General features: G+C 59.9%; 1 protein-coding gene across 1 annotated transcript; it reads right to left on the reverse strand.

The window, feature by feature from the left end:
- Positions 1 to 743: 743 nt before the first annotated feature.
- On the reverse strand, positions 744 to 20,943 carry ZFPM1 (zinc finger protein, FOG family member 1). Its single transcript, XM_027685210.1, has 9 exons — positions 20,812 to 20,943; positions 18,510 to 18,599; positions 8,174 to 8,307; positions 5,772 to 5,874; positions 4,791 to 5,000; positions 4,443 to 4,673; positions 4,106 to 4,201; positions 3,845 to 3,994; positions 744 to 3,420 (listed from the first exon to the last, which is right to left on the reverse strand). The coding sequence occupies exons 1-9, from the start codon at positions 20,927 to 20,929 to the stop codon at positions 1,205 to 1,207; spliced, it is 3,348 nt and encodes a 1,115-aa protein (XP_027541011.1). The 5' UTR covers positions 20,930 to 20,943; the 3' UTR covers positions 744 to 1,204.
- Positions 20,944 to 21,939: the final 996 nt, after the last annotated feature.

The raw sequence follows: 21,939 nt of genomic DNA on the forward strand, positions 1-21,939 counted from the left end.
CCCCCTTGGCAGCCCTGTGCAGGGAAAGCTGCTGTAACCCACCAGCTTTGCACAACCCCAGGTGCTGGTGCTGCCCTGGCCACGTCCATGGGGATCACACAACTGCCCAGCAGCTCCAGGGATACCAACCGGGAAACAAACAGAGCTGGGGGCACTGGGTTCCATCAACCTGGCTCTTGGGGATTGTCCTTGAGAGGGGATGGGGAGCCCAGAAGGGTCCCTAAAGCACAATCCCTGCCAGACAGGGCAGGATGATGGGGAACAACCCACTGCTTGCCTGTGCTTACTGGGAAGCACTGGGAGCTGTGGGGAGGTGAGAAGCCGTGCTCTGGGGGTCCTTAGGGACATTCTCCCCCCGACACACTGCAGGAAACTCATGACCTGGGCCACGCTCACCTGGGCATCCACCGCGGGGGTCTGGAGCTCCAGTGCAGGAACTGCTGGTGTGGGAGAGACCTGAGCCCCACCTGCAGCTGTGGGAGCTTAATTAGCCTGATAATTAATGAGCCATCAGCCTGCAGCCAGCACCAGCTGCACCCAGTCTGGGGGTGGCTGCATTGCCCCATGGCACAGATGTGTGACCCCCCCCGGGGTGATGTAGGTGCCACCAAGGGGTGCCAAGGACAGTGTGGGGACATCATGCCCTGCCCTGCTATTGCCACTGTCCCCATTCCCTGTCCCCATGGGGTGACAGTGGCCATGCCAGCCCCTACAGTGTCCCCCACCCTCACACAGGTGTTTATTAGACATATTTATTTCTGTACACACTTATACACACGGTTCCCAGGGCAGCTCCATCCTCGCCCCCAGTGCTGTCTCCATGCAGGGTCCGCTCTGCAGTGGGGGCATCCCCATGTTTTCCAGGGTCTGGACATGCCATACCCCCCATCCCAACCCTGTAGTGTCTACCTGGGGGCAAAGCCTCCCCACAGCCCCCAGGGCAAGGTTGTGCACTTTCCCCCTGCCTCAGTTTCGGGGCAGAGGTGGGGGCTGACCCCCCTCAGCACCACGCTCTCCACCACAGGGTCCTCAGACCCCCAAGCCGGGGTGAAGTTTGGGGCTCCAGATGCTGAAGCTGCCCCAGAAGAGCCTCCTGGGGGTCCTCTCCCCCCCATCAACCCCTGCAAGGGAGGGGTGTCAGGCACCGGTCCCCTGTCCCCCAGCCCCTGTAGCCCCCCGAGCAATGGCGGGGGGCATGGGGGGGTTACTTGACGTGCTCGGCAGCGTGGGAGGAGCAGTAATATTTCTTGTGGGCGATGAAGGTGGAGAGGCTGCTGAACTTGATGTTGCAGAGGCGACAGTACCTGTGGTTGCCATTGGGCACGGGGCCAGGCACAGCCTTGGCCGGGGGGGTCTGCACCCCCCTGTCCGTGTAGGCGGGGGGCGTGGGGGGCTTGCGGGCAGCTTCCCGCAGTGCCTCGGGGGCTCCGGGCGAGGCGGGGGGCCGGGGGGATGCGGGGGGCCGGGGGCTGCCGCCGCTATCCTGGCCCTCCTTGGCACTGCAGCTGTCCCGGCGGAGGCGGGGGGCAGGCGGGCGAGGGGGTGACGTCGCGGGCAGAGGGGGCTCGGGTGTCCTGCTGGCACCAGGGGCCAGGGCATCGGGGACCCCCTGCCCAGCTGCCACTGGCTTGGCCACGAAGAGCCCGTGGGCATTACGGAAGTGCTCGAGGAGGTCGCCCTTGATGGCCCCGTTGAGGGGACAGTAGGGACAGGCAGTGAGAGGTCCCTTTGCCGCCGGGGGTGGCAGGGGACTCTTGGGGTGACGCTGCAGTGAGTCCACCCCGGCATAGGGGATGCCGGGGCTGCCCGCTGGGGCCGCCCTCACCCGCACACCTTCAGGGTCCCCCTCACTGGGGCTACCGGGGCTGTGCTGCCCCTTAAGGGGGACGGGCATGGCCCCCTTCATCTTCTGGAGGTGCTCGAGGGTGCGGGGCTGCAGCGGGGTGGCTGGGCACTGGTACTTCTTGTGCACCAGGTAGGTGTTGAGGCTGTTGAAGCTGATGCGGCACGCGGTGCACTCGTGGTAGTCAGCCAAGGGCAGCATTGGTGCCGGAGCCGGTGCCGGTTCACTCTGCCACCGCGGCTTCTTGCTCAGGTCGATGGGACCCTCGGCATCGGGGCTGGCATGAGGCGAGGGGGCAGCACCTGCTGGGTCGGGGGCCGGCGGTGGGTCGGGGGCCGGTGGGGGCTCGGCGGGTCGATGAGCGGCCCCGTGGATCTCGTAGAGCTTGCGGCGCTTGCGGGTGCGCAGGGGCTGCGGCAGGAAGGGCACTTTGGGGGCAGCGGGGCGGCGCAGGGGGGGGTCATGGCGGGAGGCACAGTAGAAGCGCTTGTGCACCACGTAGGTCTCGTGGCGGCTGAAGCGGATGTTACAGGCCTCACACAATGTCTTGCTGGGGTCCTCGTCCCCCTCGTCCCCCGCCGAGCTGCCGGGGCTCTGGCTGTCCTCGCTGCATCGCCCAGATCCCCCCTCTGCCTCGGGGGACCCTGCTTTGCCACCCCCCTCTTCTGCCTTCACCTCTGGCACAGTGGTCAGTGGTGTGGCATCGCGGCCAGCGTCCCCATCCCCTGCTGGTGTCCCCTGCCCGTTGCCCACCGTGGGGGACAGCAGTGTCCCCGGGGCAGGAGGACCCTTGGGTGCCCCAGGGAGTGCTTTGAGCTTGCGTGCCCCGGGTGGGCTGTCCTCAGCCAGGTGCCGGCTGGAGCAGTACAGGCGCTTGTGCACGTAGTAGTTGTTGATGTTGTTGAAGGTGATCTCGCACTCAAAGCAAGTGGCACCCTTGGGCACTGGTGTGCCTGTGTAGATGGTGGGTGGCACTGTGCCCCCGTGGCCCTGCTTCAGCCGGTTGTGCACCAGCTCTGACATCTTCGCCAGGATTTCCGATGCCTGCGGCACCACTGCGGCTTCATGGCCGAACACGTACTGGGGGAGGAAGACGGTGCCACCAGCCGTGCCTGTCCCTGGCTCGCTGGGCACCGGGCTGGAGCCTGGCGTGGGGCTGGTGAGCTCTGACTTGACCTTGGCCGAGGGCAGGCTGCGGGGGGACGAGGTCCGGGAGCCAGCATCGGGGCTGCCAGCCCCCTCCCCGCTTTTCGGTGCCTCCGTCTCGCTCGCTGGGCTGCCGGCAGGCTCCTCCTTGATGCGGACAGTCTCGCCAGAGGTGGAGGAGGAGGAAGAGGAGGATGATGCTGATGAAGGCCCTTCCCCATTCTGTGGCTGGGCTGGTGGTGAGAGTTTGCCAGCCCTGGCATCAGGGGGCGAGGCAGGCGGTGCTGGGGGCAGTGTGGCGTCGGGGCCAGGCGGGGGGCCGGGTGGGGGGCCGGGGAGCACCATGTGCTGGGGCAGCGCCGGTAGCCCCTCGGGCAGGAACGCTGGCAGGCTGCACTTCCGCAGGGACGCATTGTTCGGCTGGCTCAGCCCTGCCAGGGGACAGAGGCACCAGTGTCACTGACATCCCGGCACAGAGATGCTGCCCTGACCTCTGTTACCCACACCCCTGGCACAGGGATGCTGCCCCATCCCCTATTACTGACATCTCCGGCACAGAGATGCTGCCCTGTCCCCGATTCCCAGCGCCCCTGGCAGAGGGATCCTGCCCCATTTCCCATTCCCAATATTTCTCACACAGAGATGCTGTTCCGTTCCCAACATCCCAGCATAGGGATGCTGCCCTGCCCCTGTTACCAACACCCCTAGTACAGGGATGCTCACCCTCTTCCCCATTCCCAACACAGGGACACTGTCCCATTCCCACCTCCCTCTCTGCCACCAGAGCCTGTTGGGTACAAGGCCTCAGTGCCAATGCCATCCCAAGTGCCCTGTGGCCGCAGCTCCAGCACTCACCAGGAGCGACGGGTTTGGCAGCAGGAAGGGCTGATCCAGGGGAGAACACCTCGCCCTTGGAGCCCGGCTGGCAGATCATGTGGTTGGTGACCAGGTGGCTGTACAGGATGTCCCTCGTGGTGGAGATGAAGCCGCAGCTGTGGCAAACACCTGTTGGGGACACGGTATGGGCTGAGCGGGCACCTGGCAGGGTGGGAAGAGCCAGTACCCATCCCCAGGCTGTGCCAGAAGGGACAGCGGCGTTCCCATGGGAACACTCACCATTCAAGGTGTCCGTGTGCACCTTCAGGTGCCGCTCACAGTTGGCTTTGGTGGTGAAGGCGGACAGGCAGATCAGGCAGACGAATGGCCGCTCTCCTGTGGGACACACGAACGCTCAGGAAGGGCGACGGGGACCACAGGGACACCCCACAGGGCCAAATCCCTCCATCTTTACAGGGCTGAGATGGTGGAAGACGTACAAGCGAGCTGCCCCAAACCAGTGACCCAAATGGGGAGAACCTCATCAAACTGGTCACCGTGCTGCCGCCCCACAGCCTCCCTGCCCCTCCACCCAGATGAGAGGTGCCGTGCCATGCCATGCCATGCCATGCCATACCGCTGTGGCTGCGCATGTGGATCTCCAGGGAACTGGCACTGGGGCAGCTCTTCTTGCACTGGGGGAAGGGGCAGACGCGCTCGTTGGGATACGTCTCCTTGGGCTTCTCATCCAGGGCCGGTGAGCCAGCGCTGGCGCTCTGCCGGCTGGCACAGTAGTACATCAGGTGGGCTTGGAGGTTGCGCTCGCTCCGGTACCAGATCCCGCAGTCCTTGCATGGGAACACGTCCTCTGCAAAGGGGAAGGGACAAGGGGCATGCACCACTTGGATTATGGGTTTGGGAGCCCTGGCAGGGCTGTGGTCCCACAGGCAGGGCCGGGTCCCCTCCGTGTGTCCCCAGGACTCACTGTTGACCACGGCGGTGGCCAGGATGGCGGCCATGCCGGCCTGCTGTGGCAGCAGCTGGATGTCCGAGTGCAGCGCCGCCGGGTACGGGGATTCGCTGGGCTCTGCCTTCACCCCGTGGTTGGGGACAGACGGTGGCTCTGCCACCACAAAGGCGCTCACATGCTCGTTCTCCCGCAGCGCGCGTGTGGTCCGGCACCACAGAGCTTCATCTGGAAAGGGGGGACAGAGGTCAGCGTGGATCCCTGGACCCCGTCCTGCTGCCCGCGCGGCTCTGGGACACCCTGTGCCCTCTGTCTCGCCTTGTCCCCGCTGTCCCGGCAGTACCCGGTGTTTCCTCCCAGCCACGGCCTGGAGATGGCAGTGTCTGCCCGTGTCTGAGCCCTGCACGGTCGTGCCTGTCCCGAGCCGCAGCTCTGGCTTCTGCCAATCCCAGCACATATCCATGGGCCCATTCCCGTGCCGATCCCTGAGGCCACCCTTACATCCATACCTGTGCCCATCTTTACAACCGTCTCTGCACTCATCCCCGTGCCAATCCTTGTGCCCATCCCTGTGCTTGGCCTTACATCCATCCTTGCACCCACCCCTATGTCTATCCCTGTTTCCATCCCTGTGCAGATCCCTGCATCCATCCTTACACTCATCATGGCACCCACCGCTATGTCTCTCCGTTTCCATCCCTGTGCCCATCCCTGCATCCATCCTTACACCATCCTTGCACTCATCCCTATATCCATCTCTTAGTCTACCCTTACACCCATGCCTGTGCTATCCTTGTACCCATCTTTATACCCATCCTCACACCTATGCCATCCCTACTGTGACTCTCCCCAGCCCTCTTGGCATCAGACAGCCAGAGAGGCTGGGACAGGGGACAAGCCCAGGGACAACCAGTGGGAGGATATGGAGAGCAGACACTGGGACTGGGGGCATGGATGGGGACACTTTCCCTCTGAACCCCCACAGACACTGGTACCAACCCTTCCTGTAGATGACGGCGTTGGCATCGGGCTCTCCAGGCACGAGGGGCAGGCGGGACAGCCAGCAGCTCTCATCCCCCAGCACCAGCGTCACGGGTGGGCTCTGCCAGGGCAGGGACAGGGGGTCAGCACCGCTCCCCACAGCATGACAGGGTCACAGTGAGGGGCTGCCAGGGGGGTCACAGCACTCCCCGAAACGGGCCAGGGCCACGGTGAGGGGGTGCCAGGGTGGGGTCAGGGGGAGGGGCTGACGGGGCTGGTCACAGCACTCCCAAAAACAGGTCGAGGTCACGCTGAGGGGCTGCCAGGGGTGGCCACAGCACTCCCTGCTCAGCCCCTGCCCAGCTCTGCCTCCCTGCATTCTAATGAATATTAATGAGCATAAGGGGGGGGAAATTAATCTCCCTGATCCTCCGATGGCTGCTGCAGTAACGATATGAAATCTAATTATCCATCCCAATATTTCCAACCCCTCCAACTCAGTCTGACAGTAGCAGCCGGTTGGGGCCTTATCACTGCCAGGAGCTGAGTGCCAGCAGCGTGATAAACCCCCTCAACACGCATGTGAGGCGCTTGCACACGTGTGTGAGGCGCTTGCACACGCATGTGCATGGCCCACAGTGCTGGGGGAACCCACCTGGCCCATGGGGGCTGGAAACATTGGGATGGGCACATGGGACACAGGGATGGGTGCTGTGGGCTGAGCACCCTTGGGGACTGTGGTGGAGGAGGGAGGGGATGGTCCCTTTGGAGTTTTGCTCTGTGCATGGGGGAAGCTGTGGGTATCCCCTGATGGAGGGAGGTCCCTGCAGTGCCCAGGAGTCCTGCAGCACCCTGAGGTGCTCCCAGCACCCCAAGGGAGCTCTCAGCACCCCAAAGTGCTCCCAGCACCCCAGGGTGCCCACCCCAGCTCCCCTCAGTGGCCCCAGCCCCTGCGTCAAGCCTTTCCTTGTTCTCCCTGGAACAAAGAGGTCGGTGTCTCCGCTCCACACCGGCTGATAACCATCAGAAACCCTATCTGCTCCGCATCCGCCGGGATGGCGCATGGGCACGGCCCTGTGCCCTCGCTGCACCCCGGGCTGGGCGGCTGGGGGGGACATGGAGCAGGGATGGAGTTGGGGGACAGGCCCAGGGGGGCTCCACAATTCCTTGGCACCCCCAGCCTGGCTCTCAGTGGGTTTCCATGCCCTCCCGAGCACTGATGTTTTGGGGGATCCCTATGGGACCAGCTGGGGACAGGCAGGGATCTTCCTCCTCTTCCTCCTTCTCCTTTTCCTCCATTAGCAAGCCATAGGCACACACGATGCCACAGATGTGTTAAAGCGATCCAGTGTTCCCAGCTCCCACTAAAAGCCCAGGGTGGGATAATCTCCCACACAGAGATGAGGAGCAGAGCCCGGCAGGATTTGGGGGGGACCCCCTGCACGCCCTCCCCGCCGCCAGCAACAAAGACGAAGGGACCTGAGGGCGACAGCCCGTATCAGGGATGGGGCTGCGATTCCTTCCTCCCTTCCCTGAGCAGAGATAGGGAGGGAGGCGAGTGGCAGAGGAGAGTAGGGCTGGGAATCATCAGCCGGGCTCGATAAGGGAGCTGCTGAAATGGGAGCAAAAATATTTAGACAATAAATGAAGTATCAGAAAAAAGCCGCGCATATCTTTGAGAAATCAATCATCCTGTACCGGGTGTCTGGACACACGGCGCCAACCGGGAGATAGGGAGCCAAACTGGGCAGATAAGGGTTAATCAAGGATTTAATTCAGCAAAGATAAACGGGCCTGAGCTAAAAAAAAAGAAAAGGAAAAGAAAAGAAGAGCGAGGGAGAGAGGAGGAGGAAGAGGTGGGGATGGAGCCAGGCCTTGAGGATCCTGGGCTCGAGCTGCCTGTGTGTGGCTCGGGGGGGATGTGGAGGGAAGGCTGTGGCCAGGATATGAAGATCCAGAGCCTTAAACACACCCATGTGCACATTCATGGATACACACACCCCCTCTCCTCTGCTGCTCACCCCAAGTGATGGCACCAACAGCCACCAACAGCCACCACCCCCTTGGTGCCACCTTGGTGCCCCCTCTCCTGCCCCTTCACCACTGCTGCTGGTGCTTTCCAGGCACAGAGTCCCCAGGGAGCAAATTTGGGGTGGGAAATGCAGATCCCATGGTTATCCACAAATAACCAAGCAACCTGTAGCTATGTAGAGGGGACAGTAAGCACCCTGACCTGCTGCCCATGGGAACACCCTCACCTCAGTGTACGGGAGGGAAACCTCCTGGGCACCCAAACCAGGAGACTCCCAGGGAGTGAGAAGCCCAGGTAGGGAAAATCCATTCCAAATGGACTGCTCTTCCCAAACAATTTGTTTATTTGGGACTTCCCCTGCCATCATCCCATGAGGGTGGCTTCTTACCGTGTCCCCATGCCCCGGTGATGCCGGCTCGCTGTGGATACTGCCCTGGAAGGGTCCCCAGGAGAAGCCCTCGGGAAGGCTCCTGCGGGTTCGCACCCGTCTCTCCCCATCCTGCACCTCCAGATCCAGCTCATCTGCAGGGAAACAGGCACAGCATCAGCATGACGCCCCCCAAAACTCCCCAACCTGCAGCATCCCCAGATCCCTGGGGAGGTGGGCACCCAGTTGGGGCTAAGAGCTGCTGGTGGGTGTCCCAGAGCTGTGTGTCCATGGTGGGTGGTGGGATCCATCCGCTTGCCGGGGGGTCCTGGCACGGCACGGGGGGTCCGGGCAGGGCCGGCGGTGGAGCGGAAGGAGCATTTCCCATCCCTGCACCCAAACTCGCAGCAGCTTCAGGGCTTAATGGCTTTGATTATCTGATAAGCCTCTGGTTTAATGGGTTAGATAACATGTTAATACGCTATGAAGGCTGCTCTAAAATGTTTTAACTGTGCCTTTGTCTTTGGGAGCGCAGATAAGATGGCAGGTAACCAATATCCAGATGGATGAGCACTGGCTGCCCCTTGCTGAGTCTGCTGTGCCCCAAAAACAAGCTGCTCCCTGAGGACAGTGCGACAAACCCAACCCAGGGCACCCATCCGTGGCTGGGAACGCTCCTACCACCCCAGGAAAGCAGTGGGGTTCCCCCATTACCACGCCAGGACAAAGAGCCCCCTAAAGCCCCAGGGGCACTGAGGTGGAGGCAGCCTGTGCCTGGGTCCCGTGGGTGGGGAGGAGGTTGCTCTTTCTGAAAGCAAAATTGCTTTCGGAGCTGAGAGCACAGGGAGGATAAAGCGATCCCATGGCTGCAGAGATTGAAATCTGATGTGTTTATTAGCAGGGCTGACATCTGGATCCTCCTGGTGCTGGGGTGAGGTGAGGTGAGTGACTGGAAGTGCCGGGTGGTGATACCTGTGATCACCCAGCTCCCACTGTCACCCCTGGGTCCCCTCCATACACCCAACCGGGTCGCTGGGGACACAGCTCCGAGTGCATCCCAGGGGAGCAGCCATTGCCTGTTGGCAAAACCCATTGTCCCCCAGGAAGTCTGTGAAGGTGTTGAAGGTCCCCCAGGTGTTTGGGGTCACCAGGCTGGTCCCTGTGCTTGGCATGTGTCACCCTCCACCCCCGTGCTGCAGCCTCCAGCACATGCTGGTGAAGGGAGGGATGGGCTCTGCCACAGCCTCTCTGCCCTGCTGGGCCATTCCCAATGCCTGTCTTCCCATTCCCATAGTCCTCAACCTGGGAGCCCTCGGAGCTGGCTTGGAGCCAGAAAAGCTCCAAAAGCCACCCTAGTTGTGGGCAACTCAGCTCTTCTAGCTGGGATTTCATCCCTGCAAAATGGTTTTGAGAGTGAGCATGGCACTGGCTCTGCCTGCCCTGCATTCCCGGCATCCTCCCACCCTGCATCTCTGGCATCCCCCTGGCCCACATTCCCAGCATCCTCCTACTCTGTATCCCCAGCAATCCCCCTCCCCATTCTCCCATCAGCTCCATCTCAGGATAGGGAGGAGGAGGAGGAGGGATGAGGCCTTTGAGGAGCTGATGGGATTTATTCCCTGGCACAAACCGACCCTGAGGAAGGGCAGCAGCAGCCTCTCATCCGGCTGATCGTCCCCACAAAGGACCTGGGGTCAGGCAGGGAGCAGTGACCATCAGTGTCCTCAGAGCTGAGCAGGGCAGTCGGACCCTCACGTGGTGCACGTTGCTCCACATTTCCAGTGCCCTCCCATCTGACTCCTGTTGTGCTGGTGTTGGACTCACTGCAGCCTCAGCATCCCCATACTTCCCACCTTCCTCCCTCATCCCAGCTCTGAGGAGGTGACAGCAAAGGCCCAAGCCCCCAGGAGAGCCTCAAGAGCGGTGGCTCCCCCCGGCTTTGTCACCCCGAGTATCCCGGCTGCTTTTGGGGAATGGAGCCCAACCGCCACCTCCCCCTGTCTGTGCCCCCCCTTTTTGCCCCCCTTCCCCCCGTCTCACTGGTAATCAGTGGCGTTTGGGTCAGGAGACCATGTCTCTGAGATAAGAGCATTCGCCTGACACTTCCCATGTCAGAGCACTTCATCTTCTGTGTATCAATCCCCAGCAGAGAAAACACGCAGGCGCTGATAAAGAGAAAACCGTTCCAGACAGGGGGACAAAAATAGTGCTGCCAGAGCCGGCCTCGCTCCCGCCAGCACCCCACGACCACAACACCGGCCAGTGCCTCGAGCCACCCAAAAATGGGGTGCTGGAACCCCAGCCAGTGCCTCAATCCACCCAAAAACGGGGTGGTGGAACCCCAGTCAGCAATGCTGAAACCAGCCAGTGGTGCTCAGTGGTTCTTCGTTCAGGTGGGTGTCCCTGTGCCCAACCACAGCCCCTGTGGTACCTGATGCACCCAGGAGGCAGCTGCTGCCCCTTCTCAGGGTCCGTTTGTGCCAGGGAATAAATCCCATCAGCTCCTCAAATGCCTCATCTCTCCTCCTCCTCCTCCCTATCTCGAGGTGGAGCTGATGGGGACATCGGCAGGGGGACACTGGGAACACAGGGTGGGAGGATACTGGGAATGTGGGGCAGGGGGCATGCCAGGGATGAAGGGCAGGCAGAGCCAGTGCCATGCTCACTCTCACATTGACACAGCACCAAAAAAGAGGAGGGAAAAGGTGATTTTTCAAACTAAGCACATAGCATTGTTGTGTGAGAACAGGGAAAATGATGCTGAGAGGGACTGGGAGGCCTGGATATGCTGTGTGTCCACACTGTCCACACTTGGGACAAGGCCCAAAGCCAGTGGGCTGTGTCCTCACATGGGAACCACCGGGCAGCAGGAAGCAATCCCACTCCTCTGCTCCCTGGATTCAGCCACATCCCACTGCCTGCATGCTGGGAGGTTGGGAAGAGCCCGTGCCAGCCTGGGGGGTGTCCTGGAGAGTATGGGAGCAAAGTCCACGGGCTCCAGCTCTCTGTGGGATCCCCCAGCACGTGAACACCCCCCCAGGTATCTCACCTGGCCATCGGTCCCAGGCAGGCGGTGCCCGGTTATCACTGGAGGAGGGTTTATCTCCCAGATCATTAACCAAATTGGGCAGGGACCTGCCTGTTTGCTTTAGGCTGAAAAGAAAAGCAGCAGGAAGGAAAGAAGGAAGGAAGGAAGGGGGGAAAAGCCCCCAGTGAGCCAGGTGCACCTGCCTGGTGTGACACAGACCCCGGTGCTCCAATCGCTGCCGAAACACTGGGTGTGGGGCTGCTCCCTGCCCCTGGGGCTGCCTGGCTGTGCCTCAGCTTATCTCCTCATCAGAGATTCCAAAGGAATAGGCTGAGCTTGGCCAGGGAGCAAAGATTAATCCTGTCATCACACCACGGCCATGCACCTGCGATCAATGGCTGAGCATGCCTGGCACTCAGGTCCCTGTGGATCTTGAGGATTCTGGGTGGGCACATGGGAGGAAGGAAGCTGTGAGGCATCACCCTGACATGGGGTGTGATGGAGATGAATGGCAAGAGCCCCTATGCAAGGTGACCCACAGCTTTCCTATGGCCAGGGAAATTAATGGCAGTGCCGGGAGCAGCACGGAGCCAGGCCGGCTCCTGCAGCCACTCGCGTTTGCTCCTGGATGCTCTGGAGATGCAGCCACATCCAAGCATCCAGATTTACTTTTCCTGCAGGAGCAAGGCCTAGACAAACCCACTCATGTCATGCCACGCCATCCCAATCAGTTCCTGCATCCTTTGCCCTGGCTGCATCCATATGATTTGAATCACATCTGAACAAACTGCTCTGCCCCTCGTTGGAATCCGGACTCGGAGGTCCCTGCAGTGTTTGCAGCTGCCTGGATACTATCAGGATAAATACTGCTATGGGGGTGTCACGGGATCACATCCCAGTATCAGCCATGTTGCTCCGATTAAATACAGTGCCTGGTGCCAGCCCTGGGGGACTATGAGTTGGGAATGGTCCCCACACGAGCCCTGGTGATGGAGAGACTGGGAAAATGAGGATGGACTGGTGGTGTCTGCTCTCATCCCAGCACAGGATGTCCCATGGCATGGGAACACCCAGGGAGGAGGGAAGATGGAAGGGAGAATTGGGAAGGATGGATGAACGGATGGCTGGATGGACCTCTCAGCCTGCACCCTGCCAAGAGACAGAGCAGTTTGTCTGGATATGATTCAAGTCCTATGGATGCAGTTGAGGCGAAGGGATACGGGAGCAGCTTGGGTTGGGTTGGGATGGGATAGGAGGGGACAGGATGGGATGGGATGGGACGAGTAGGTTTGCCTGGGCCCCTTCTGCGCTTCCTTCTTGCTCGCTCCCGGAAGGAAAGCAAAAGTAGGTGCGTGGATGTGGTTGCATCTCTGGAGCATCCAGGAGCAAATGCAGGCTGCCGGAGCTGGCCTGGCTCTGTGCTGCTCCCGGCAGTGGGATGGATCCATCCATCCATGGGTACCCAACCTCCCAGGGCTCTCCCACTCTTGTCCAGGGAAAGTCAAGCCAGAGAAGCCCCAGTTCCCCCTGGCAGCCCTGGCCCGTCCCCGCCGCGTGCCCCAGCTGCTGTTTTTAGAAGCGGCGAGTGTGCGGCGGAAGGAATAAATCCTGACAACTCAACTAGTGAAATGATGTGATGGCACCGCTCCGATAAGATGGAGGGAGCCGATTGGGAAGAGTCTTAAGCTGTGAACACGCAGCATCTCCACTCTTCACCTCCGCTCACAAAGGGAAATCTCTCCAAAGGGGCTAAGGAGATTATCCCGGCTTTGCCATCCTGGGTGCTTGAGTAATCAGGGCAGCCTTGGGGACGACAAAGGAGTGAGGAGGGTTTAAATCGAGCCTTGCTGGGCTGCGCCTGCTTGGGCTCAGCCTGGGCTTGCTCTGGCCGACCTGCCATGGACAGCAGAAGGGATAACTGTGGGAGAGCTGGGCTCTGTCCCTCAATTTGGGATGCAGGGGACACTCCACTGCCCCAGTGGGGCGGGAGCCGAGGGGGAATTTCTGCCTTTATCACTCCTGCCCATCGCTTGCAATGTATTGATTTTTTTTTTTGCCCGAGTACAAAAGCAACTCGTTATCGGGCTGAACCCTGCCCCCGGATAATGGAGGAGCCGTGACCTGCCCCGGTATGGAGCGGGCACCTCCCGGCACCTGGAGGGACTGCTGAGGGGGCAGGGGGACCCAGGAGGTGCTGCACTCCAAAAGGGCCTGGCACCCGCTCGCCAGCTGTGGGGCACAGCTGGCAGGCGCTGGTGGTGGGGCAGGCACCGGCTGTGCCACGTGTTGCCCAGGATCACCCTTCCCTCGTGTCCCACATATCCCGGGGTGCCCTGCCCCAGCAGGATGCGGCCTGATAAGCCTCCCTGGGACGTTTGCGTTTGGGGTGTTGCTGTGCCTTGTTGGGATGGAGCTCTAAGGGTGTCCCTGTCTCCAGAGGGTCCCCATCCCAAGGGGTTCTTGTCCCCAGGGAGTCCCCATCCCAAAGTGGCCTCCATCCCCAGGAGTTCTCATGACAAGGAGGTCCCCATCCCAGGAAACAAAAGGGACCTGTGCCTGCAGGGATAGGGCCATAAACACTGGGAATAAGATTAGAAAAAGCTCAGGGAAGATGAGAAGGAGGGAAACTTCCTGGCTTCCCTCCTGATGGTCACCTGGTGGTGTGACCCCTGTGCCAGGGCCCATCTGTCCCTGCTCTGTACTCACTCCTGGACCACATCCCAAGGGGTCCCAAACTGCCGGGTTCTGCCATCCCAAGGTGGTCCCTGTCCCCCCAGGGGTCCTCATCACAAGGGAGTCCCCCTCCCAGGAAATAAATGGGATTTGTGCCCACAGGGTGGGGGACAGAAATAAACACTGGGAAAAAACACCAGAAAGCATTCAGGATAGATGGGAATGTGGAAAACTTCCTGGCTTCCCTGGGGCTGCCAGGGTGGCAGGACTCCTGTGTCAGGGACCCATTGTCCCTTCTCTGTCCTGGGACCACCCAGCCCTGCCCAGGCTGGTGCCAGGCAGCGGGTCGGGTTGGCACTGGGGGGGCAGGAAGCCGGAGTGGGGGAGGAAGGGGAGTGAAGGGGCCCCTGGAGCCGATGCAGAGGGTTGATATCCCCTCCGGAAAAGGGGAGGAGACCGAGGTGGGGGGTCCCTGTCACAGCCCCAAGTGCCTCTGGGGGCAAGGGAGGACCCCCAGGGGGTACCCAGATGGAGGAGGGGGGCTCAAGCCCCAAAACCCACCAGACTTCAGATCCACCCAGGGCAGAGCAGCAAGGCAGTGAGTGACTGACAGCTGTCAATCACCACAAGTCTGGCAGCATCTCCCTCAGGGCTCTGACCACAAGAGTGCAAGATATTTTTCTCCTTCCCAAGGGAAAATGGAAAGGAGGATGGGGACAGAGAGGGGGACACTGCCTGTACTTCTCAACACCCTCTGGTGCTGCCTGGCGCAGGAATGTCCCCGTTGGGCTCTGGGAAAGGCTGGTCTGGATGCCTCCAACATTGTCAGTACCCCCAAAACAGCCTGAGTATCCCTCACACTATCAGTATTCCCAAAACAAACTGAGCATCCCTCCACTCCAGCAGTGTCCCCAAACTAGTCTGATCATCCTTCCAGTCCGAGCATCCCTGCACCCCATCAGTGTCCTCAAACTGTCCCCTCCACCCTACAACAACTCCAGTCCCTGCGAGGGCAGGGACTTGTGGAAACAGACCCCAGCAGGGACAGGTCCCCTTTCATGTCCCAAATCCAGGAGGTGCCACCACCACCACTGGGATCATTCCCATCCTGATGCCAAACATCCCTCTGCCTTTGGCACATGCCTTTGCTGGACACAAGCCAGGCAGGGGGGGATTTCAGGGTCCTGGGGACCCCTTGATTTTGGAGGGTTGGGGGGCTAATTCCCTGAATCCCAACTTCTCCCCATCCCCCAGCAATCTACCACAAACATAACTATCTGCTGCTCAGCTCCCAGCGATAAAACGGAATAGCTGGAATAATTTTTCCCACCCACACATACCAGGGTGGAGGGGAAGGGGGAGTGATGGGGCAGATGTGGCAGGGGCCTTGTCCCCCGCCCGGACGAGCTGTCCCCCCTCATTGTGCCCTGCTCACCCCGATAATAAACCTTGAGGTTTCCAGACAAACTCTGGGCAGCCGGAGATTATTGAAGCAGGAGACGTGGCGCAGATAAACACAACTGAAGGGGACAGGGAGGAGAAGGGAAGGGGGAGGTGGGGGGAAAGGGGTAAAAAAAGGAGTCTGGAGTTTTAATTAGATGCACCAAAAAAACTAGGAGTTGGTCTGTGTCCTCCCGATACCCCATACAGAGGGTGGGGGGGTGAGGAGAGGTGCCTCTGCTGGGCACTGTAATTAACCCAGAGCCATCATTACTGCTCAGAGTAAATATCAATATTAAATTAATATTTAGTAATTATTAATTAATTATTAAATAAAGCCCAAACAGGCAAGACAGCAGCATAGGTTGGGGTTCAGCAAGGTGGAGCGCAAATAGTGAAGCTGATGTAGGGAAGGGGGTGAGGAATCCCCTGGGAAGGTGGTGGGACACAGCCAGAGGGGATAATGCAAAAGCCACCCTGGGTTTGGCCCCATCTCCTCCATCCCATCCCTATCAGAGGCCCATGGTGTTCCCACAGGGACAAAAGCAAAAAGCTTCATCCCACCTGGCAGAAAGGCAAGAGCCATCCAGGGTTCCCAGGGGGTGCAGCCTCCCAGCAGCTCCCAGTGGGGATTCTCCAGTGGCTTGTAATGTGGTTGAGCAGCTGTCCCTCATGGAGGCTCTGCTCTGCTCCATTCCTGCCCCAACTTCATGTGAAATTTGTTGGAGCTTTTCATCTTATCCCCCTGGGAAAACAGGCTGGAATTGGTGAGGTTGGCTGGGCAGGGATGGGACAGCCCTGGGATGGGAGTCGGAGCCTGTGGGTGCTCCTGCTACCGGCCCTGCTCCAGAACAAACAGAAAAGAGTGGGAAAGATGGAAACCTGAGGCATGGCTGGCAGGGCTGTGGGGAATGGTTTGGGGGAATTTGGGATGGTGTGGGGGAATTTGGGGAGGAGGGACATCCTGTCTCCAGCCCCACCAGAGGACAGAATGAGCACAAAGGATGTCCATGCTCCATCCTGGGATCCTGTTGGGAAGCAGAACCGAGTCAGGGTGTCCCAGCACCCTGGATGAAGGGGTGGCACATCTGTAAAGGCTCCCAAGTTGAGGATTGGAGCCTCCAGCTCCTGGGAATTTGCCTATCGGCCAGGCAAGCTGCAGCTCCCTCCAGGGAACAAGGTCATTTCAAAGATAAACCAAAACCCTCCTTCTCACTCCTGGCATGTGGGGCCAAGGAGCCCCGTGGTGAGTTCCTGGGATGCCACATCCCCTCCAGCACAGCGGGAAGGACTTTGTGAGACCCAGACCACCAAACCACAGCGGGGGTGACCCAGGGACCCCCCAAAAATCACCAGCAGAAGGCGGGAGGGTGAACAAAGGAAGCCCCGGCCCCCACCCTGCACGTTGCATCTTCGCAGCTGCCATTGCTGACACACGGCGGATCTTGCCAGATAAAAAAGAAAATTCAGGCTGCTCCGAGTTTCCCTTTTCGCCAGCTCCATCCCTGATAAGTGCAGAGCCTGCAGAGCTCCTGATAGATGGGCTATCGCGGCGGTTGGTGCGAAAGGAACACCCTATCGCTGCGGCATCGCCGGACCGCCATCAACTCCCCGCCACACCGAAATTAATACCACTCCAATTACCAGAATAGAGATGGGCTGGGAGAGGGTGATAATAAAATCTCTTTTACATAAAGAATGCAAATAACCCGCTCGGCGAGGGGAGGGGGGAAGGGAGGCACCAGGGCCACAGCTGAGGCGTCGTGGTTCCTTTTGGGAGCCTGTGGCTGGTGGTGCTATTGGGATGAGGGGCTGCATGGTTTGGTGATCCCCCTGGGAATGGGGGCACCCATGGGGTTGGTGTCACAGCCCTCTCCCTCCCTGCACCGGGATACCAGGAGCACGGCGGTGCCGGGGGCAAAGGGCCGGGGAGCAGATAAGGAAGAGCCTGGGGTGGCCTCGCAGCTCCTTCCTGCCCGGCACGCAGGAAGGGCCAGGATATCAGCAGGGCCGGCGAGAGCTTCCCCTCGGATGGGGCGGGAAGGGGGAGCAGGGCCAGGGCTCCACGCTGGGCCGTGGGGATTTCAGCAGCTGCGGGAGCATGTGTGCTGGCAGCCGGTACTTCCCAGGGCTCCTCCATCCCCCCCGCCCACACTGGAGGCTGTTTGCCCTGGGGACACACTGAGACCTTCCCGTGGCATCTGTCACCGCAGGGCAATCACTGCCCTGTATCGGGGTCGCCCCTTCCCAATGCACTGCTCCAAAACCAGATCCAAAGGCATCGCCCGGCCAGAAGCTCCCCTAGGAGGAGCAGGGTGTGGGCGGCACCAACAGGGCCCAAAATCTGGCACATCCACCCTTGGGGGTCTCAAGCCAGTTCCATCCCCATCCACCTGCTGGGAGCTATTCCCAGGGGACAGGCACCCACAACCCCAATCAAAGAGCAATGGTCATAAACTAAACCACAGGAAGTTCCACCTCAACATGAGGAAGAACTTCTTTCCATGGAGGGTGGCAGAGCGTTGGAACAGCTGCCCAAGGGAGGGGGCAGAATCTCCCTCTCTGGAGACATTCCAAACCCACCTGGACGTGTTCCTGGGTCACCTGCTCCAGGTGACCCTGTCTTGGACTGGATGATCTCCAGAGGTCCCTTCCAACCCCAAATACTCAGTGATTCTGTGAATCTGAGTGGCAGAGCCCCGTAACCCTGTGGGTTTGGAGATAGGGGGTGATAGGGCACGGGGTACCCACAGGGCACGCTGGGCCTTGCCGGGTTGCCCCGGTGCCAGCAGCCCCAGCGCGGAGATGCTGGCAGGGAGATAGAGGCTGAATTTGCTCCTTGGGGTTTTGATAATCATCACAAAACCACGCGAGCATCGCTCTTGTGGTTGCCAGGAGGCTTGCAGAGTGCCCTGGTGTGACGCAGGACGGGTCCAAACCCGTGCCAGCGAATGTGACGTCAGATTGGGGGGATGGCATCCCAGCTGCTCTCAGTTTGGGTTTTAATGTCCCAGCAGCACCTTGGGGACATGGGGGATGACAACCACCTCCTGCACCTCCTCTCTAGCAGAAGTGCTGCTGTTGGCAGCCTGCCCAGCTCCCAGTGCTCCCATACTGGTGTTTGCAAGAGGCGAATGCTTGGGGTCTGCTCCGGCCCACAATCCAGTCAGGATACTGGGACAGAGTGGGATGACTGGCCGCACAGCAGGGACTCACCTGGTCCATTCCAAGTGTCCAGCTCCTGTGGGTTTTCTCCAGGATCTGGTTTTTCCGGCTCCTTTGGACTCTCTGGAGTGTCTCTAGACTCTGCAACAGGAGGGGGAAGGCAGCAGGTCACAAGCAGGGAATTTCAGAGGCAGTTTCCCAGGGGGGATTGGGACCACCGGACCAGTGACACCCCAGGACTGGGATCAGCACAGGGAAGGGGTTCACCCAGTGTCCAAACCCTCACCTCCCCTGGGGATGACCCAGCCAAGTCCACCCTCACATCCACCCCAAGGATATTCCAACCCACCTCTCAAAAACCTGCCATCTCCCTCTCATCCTGCCGCGGTCCCACGTCACCCAGCTCAGCCCCGCTCCCATCACGGCTCTATTTGTGGCGTATTCATAGCAACTTGATAACAATTATTTTCTCCATTAACTGCTGCTGGAGATGGGCTGATAAAGCCAATCTGCATATGACAGTGTGGAAGATTAGTGCCCAAAGTACATGTTTGCCTTGGCGTCCCGGGCGGATAACCAGCACGGAGCCCAATCGATCGGCGCCACCGCGAACGCCCAGGGGTGACGTCACCAGCATTGGAGATTATTAATACAGGTGATAAGCGGAATGATTAACATCAAATAAATCAATCACCGGGTATAAAAGTCCTATTATTTTTGGCTATAAATCAAAGTGCCTGGCATATCGATTTTTATCCATCGCGCTGAAAGCTTTAGTGGCCGTTATTGCTGCTCGGCGTTATCTCTGCTATCACCTCTTTATCGAGGCAGGCCAGTGCCAGGTGCAGCTCCGCGCCCCAGCTCCCGGCTCCGAGCCCCCACCCGGCTCCCCCATCAGATAAGAGCCGCTTGCTTCCTCTGCTGCTGAGCAAAGTTTGCCAGGAGACCTCCCCGCTCCAGATATCGGGCTCCCTTCCCTGCTCCAGTGATCAGGGTCTCCTCCCCATCCCAACTATCAGGCTCCCTTCCCTGCCCTAGCTATCGGGATCCCTTCCCTGCCCTGGGTATTGAGGTCCCCTCCCTGGCCGGGGTATTGGGGTCTCTCCTTGCCCCAATTATCAGGGGTCCCTTCCCTGCCCCAAATATCGAGGTACCTCCCTGTCCTAGCCCCTGGGGTCCCTTCCCTGCTCTGGCCCACCCCTGCCTCAGCTACCAGGTTCCATCCCTGCCTCAAATACCAGGGTTACTCCGTGACCTGGCTACTGGGGTCCTTCCCTGCCACAGCTATTGAGATCCCTTCCCTGCCTCAAATATCAGGGTCCCTCCCTATCCCAATACTCAGGGTCCTTCCCTGCCCCAATAGCAGGGTGCTGGTGTGGCTCACTGGTGCATCGTGGCTTGGCTCCCTTGGTTTTGGGGGACGCTTTGCCCCTCAAACACCACCAGCTGAAGGCAGTGGGGGTTTTTCAGGAGCCGTGGCTGTGCCGGGGCCCAGTGGTTCCATGAGCCGGCGCAGCCTTGCCCTGGCGCGGTTATCTCAAAGGGCACTGCAAACATTAACTGATTGGGATTTGCCCCCACCTCCACAGGAAGGAACTTAAAGGATATCTGGGGACTGTTTCAGCCCGGCCCTGAATCGCAGCCACCTTTGGGGTGTGGCACAGCTCGGCTCGGCGGCAGCTTGGCGGCAGCGTGGGCAGGAAGGCAGGAGCCACAGTCCTGTGCCCCCAGCCCATCCGTGTCACTGACAGTGCCAGCGCCTGCAGCCTCAGGGGCTGCTCAGCACCCTGGGGAGTACCCTGAGGCATGTGACTTTGCACCCCAAGGAGTCACTTTGTACCCCAAAAGGATGCGACTTCTCCCTCCAAGGAGTCGCTGTGCGCCCTAAGGAGTCCTTTGTAGCCCAAGGGGTCATTTTGAACTCAAGGGATGTGAATTCGCACCCCAAGGGGTTATTTTGCATCCTGGGTGGGGGAAGGAACTTTGTACCCCAAGGGGTCACTTTGTACCCCAAGGGAGCACTTTTTACCCCAAAATATAGGACTTTGCACCCCAGAGAGTCACTCTGCATCCCTGGGAGGGGTCACTTTGTACCCCAAGGGATATGACTTTGGAGCCTATGCTGCTCCCAGTGGGTCCTAAGGGTGCCCAGAAGGTCAGAGCACCCCAAGAACATGGGAGGCGTCTCACTAAATCATCAGCCTCACAGGGTGGGTGGCTGCTTCGTTAGTTAATTCCCACCCTCCCCACCAGCAGAGATGGTGCCCAGGCCACGAGCATGCCCAGCAGGTTGCTCTGGTGGCAGAGCCCATTCCCATGGTGTGGGGGCACCACGAGGAGTCCCCTCGCTCACCTTCACTGCTGGGGGGGCTGGAGGAGTCGTGCTCGGCAGAGCCCTCGTGGTCCGAGGTGGCCCCGTCCCTCTCCGAGGGGCTCTTCTCCCCCACTGGGCCGTCCTCGCCTTCCTCCATCGCTGCCAGGGAACCTGTCAGGACACAGAGAGGGTGGTTAGGGGGGAGAACCACAGGGAAAAGATTCCCAGTTGGGAAATTAGGATGCCAGTGCCTTGGGGCCAGGAGGAGATGCCCTACAGCTCTGCACATCATGGGAAGCGAAGCCAAGGGAAACCCTCTGCCCGGCCATCCCTGAGGTCCTTGGGGTCCCTCGTCGATTTGCAGAGGTGGCCACTCTTCTGCTCCAAGTGTATCCTGAGGGATGCCTGGTCCCACCCAGACATCATGGGAAATCAGCCCCACATCTACCTGGGAAAAGAGTGGGGTTCCCTCGTACCACAGGCACACAGATGTGGTATCACTCATGCTCCCACCCAAAACCCCAATGTCAACTGCCCCAGAAAGGGACCCCAGAAATGGTCCCCAACACCCATTGTCTGGTGACACAAGGGGGATGATGCTGCAGGGACACATAGGGTACAGACAAGGTGCAAAGGGGGTGCACGCGGGGGACACTCCACCAGCCCTGCCATCCCTCTCAGCCGTTTCCACGGCAACGCAGCATCCCCAGCCAAGAAGGGCCGGACCAGCAGCACACATGGCTCGTGCCACGCGACGCCGCAGTGCCGGGGGCTGCCCGGTGCCCTATCCGGCACCGCCGGCACCGGGATCGGCACAGGGACACCCCGTCTGCAGACCTCAGCTGCTCTCCGTGACTCCAGGCATGTATATTTACAGCAGGAGAACAAAGAGCCCATAATCTATACAAAGCAGACAACAATGAGCGTGAATAAAGAGGCTGCCGGAGAAGGGAAGGCAATTTATTCTAATTCTGCTAATTTCAGTTCCAGCACAATTAAAAAGGCTCTGATAATATTCAGAAACAATCGCCAGCTAACAAATCGTTTCTCTCGCTGTAAATGAAACATTGTTAGGCTAATTTCTTCTTTCACGCCTTCACGGCTCTTGGGCTTCTGATAAAGTTAACCCGACGCTCGCCTGTGCCGCGGCTTGGCACCTCCAGCCTG

The sequence above is a fragment of the Neopelma chrysocephalum genome, unplaced genomic scaffold (genome assembly GCF_003984885.1).
Source record: "Neopelma chrysocephalum unplaced genomic scaffold, ASM398488v2 Primary Assembly neopelma1_68, whole genome shotgun sequence".
Lineage (NCBI taxonomy): Eukaryota > Metazoa > Chordata > Aves > Passeriformes > Pipridae > Neopelma > Neopelma chrysocephalum.

Excerpts from the sequence above, each read along its gene's own strand:
- ZFPM1 (XM_027685210.1), bottom strand. The coding sequence starts at position 20,929 with ATGGAGGAAGGCGAGGACGGCCCAGTGGGGGAGAAGAGCCCCTCGGAG. Across the intron at positions 5,001-5,771 it reads CGCCGTCATCTACAGGAAGG|ATGAAGCTCTGTGGTGCCGG; the intron begins GTTGGTACCAGT and ends CCCCCTTTCCAG. Across the intron at positions 3,421-3,844 it reads TGCCAAACCCGTCGCTCCTG|GGCTGAGCCAGCCGAACAAT; the intron begins GTGAGTGCTGGA and ends GTCCCCTGGCAG.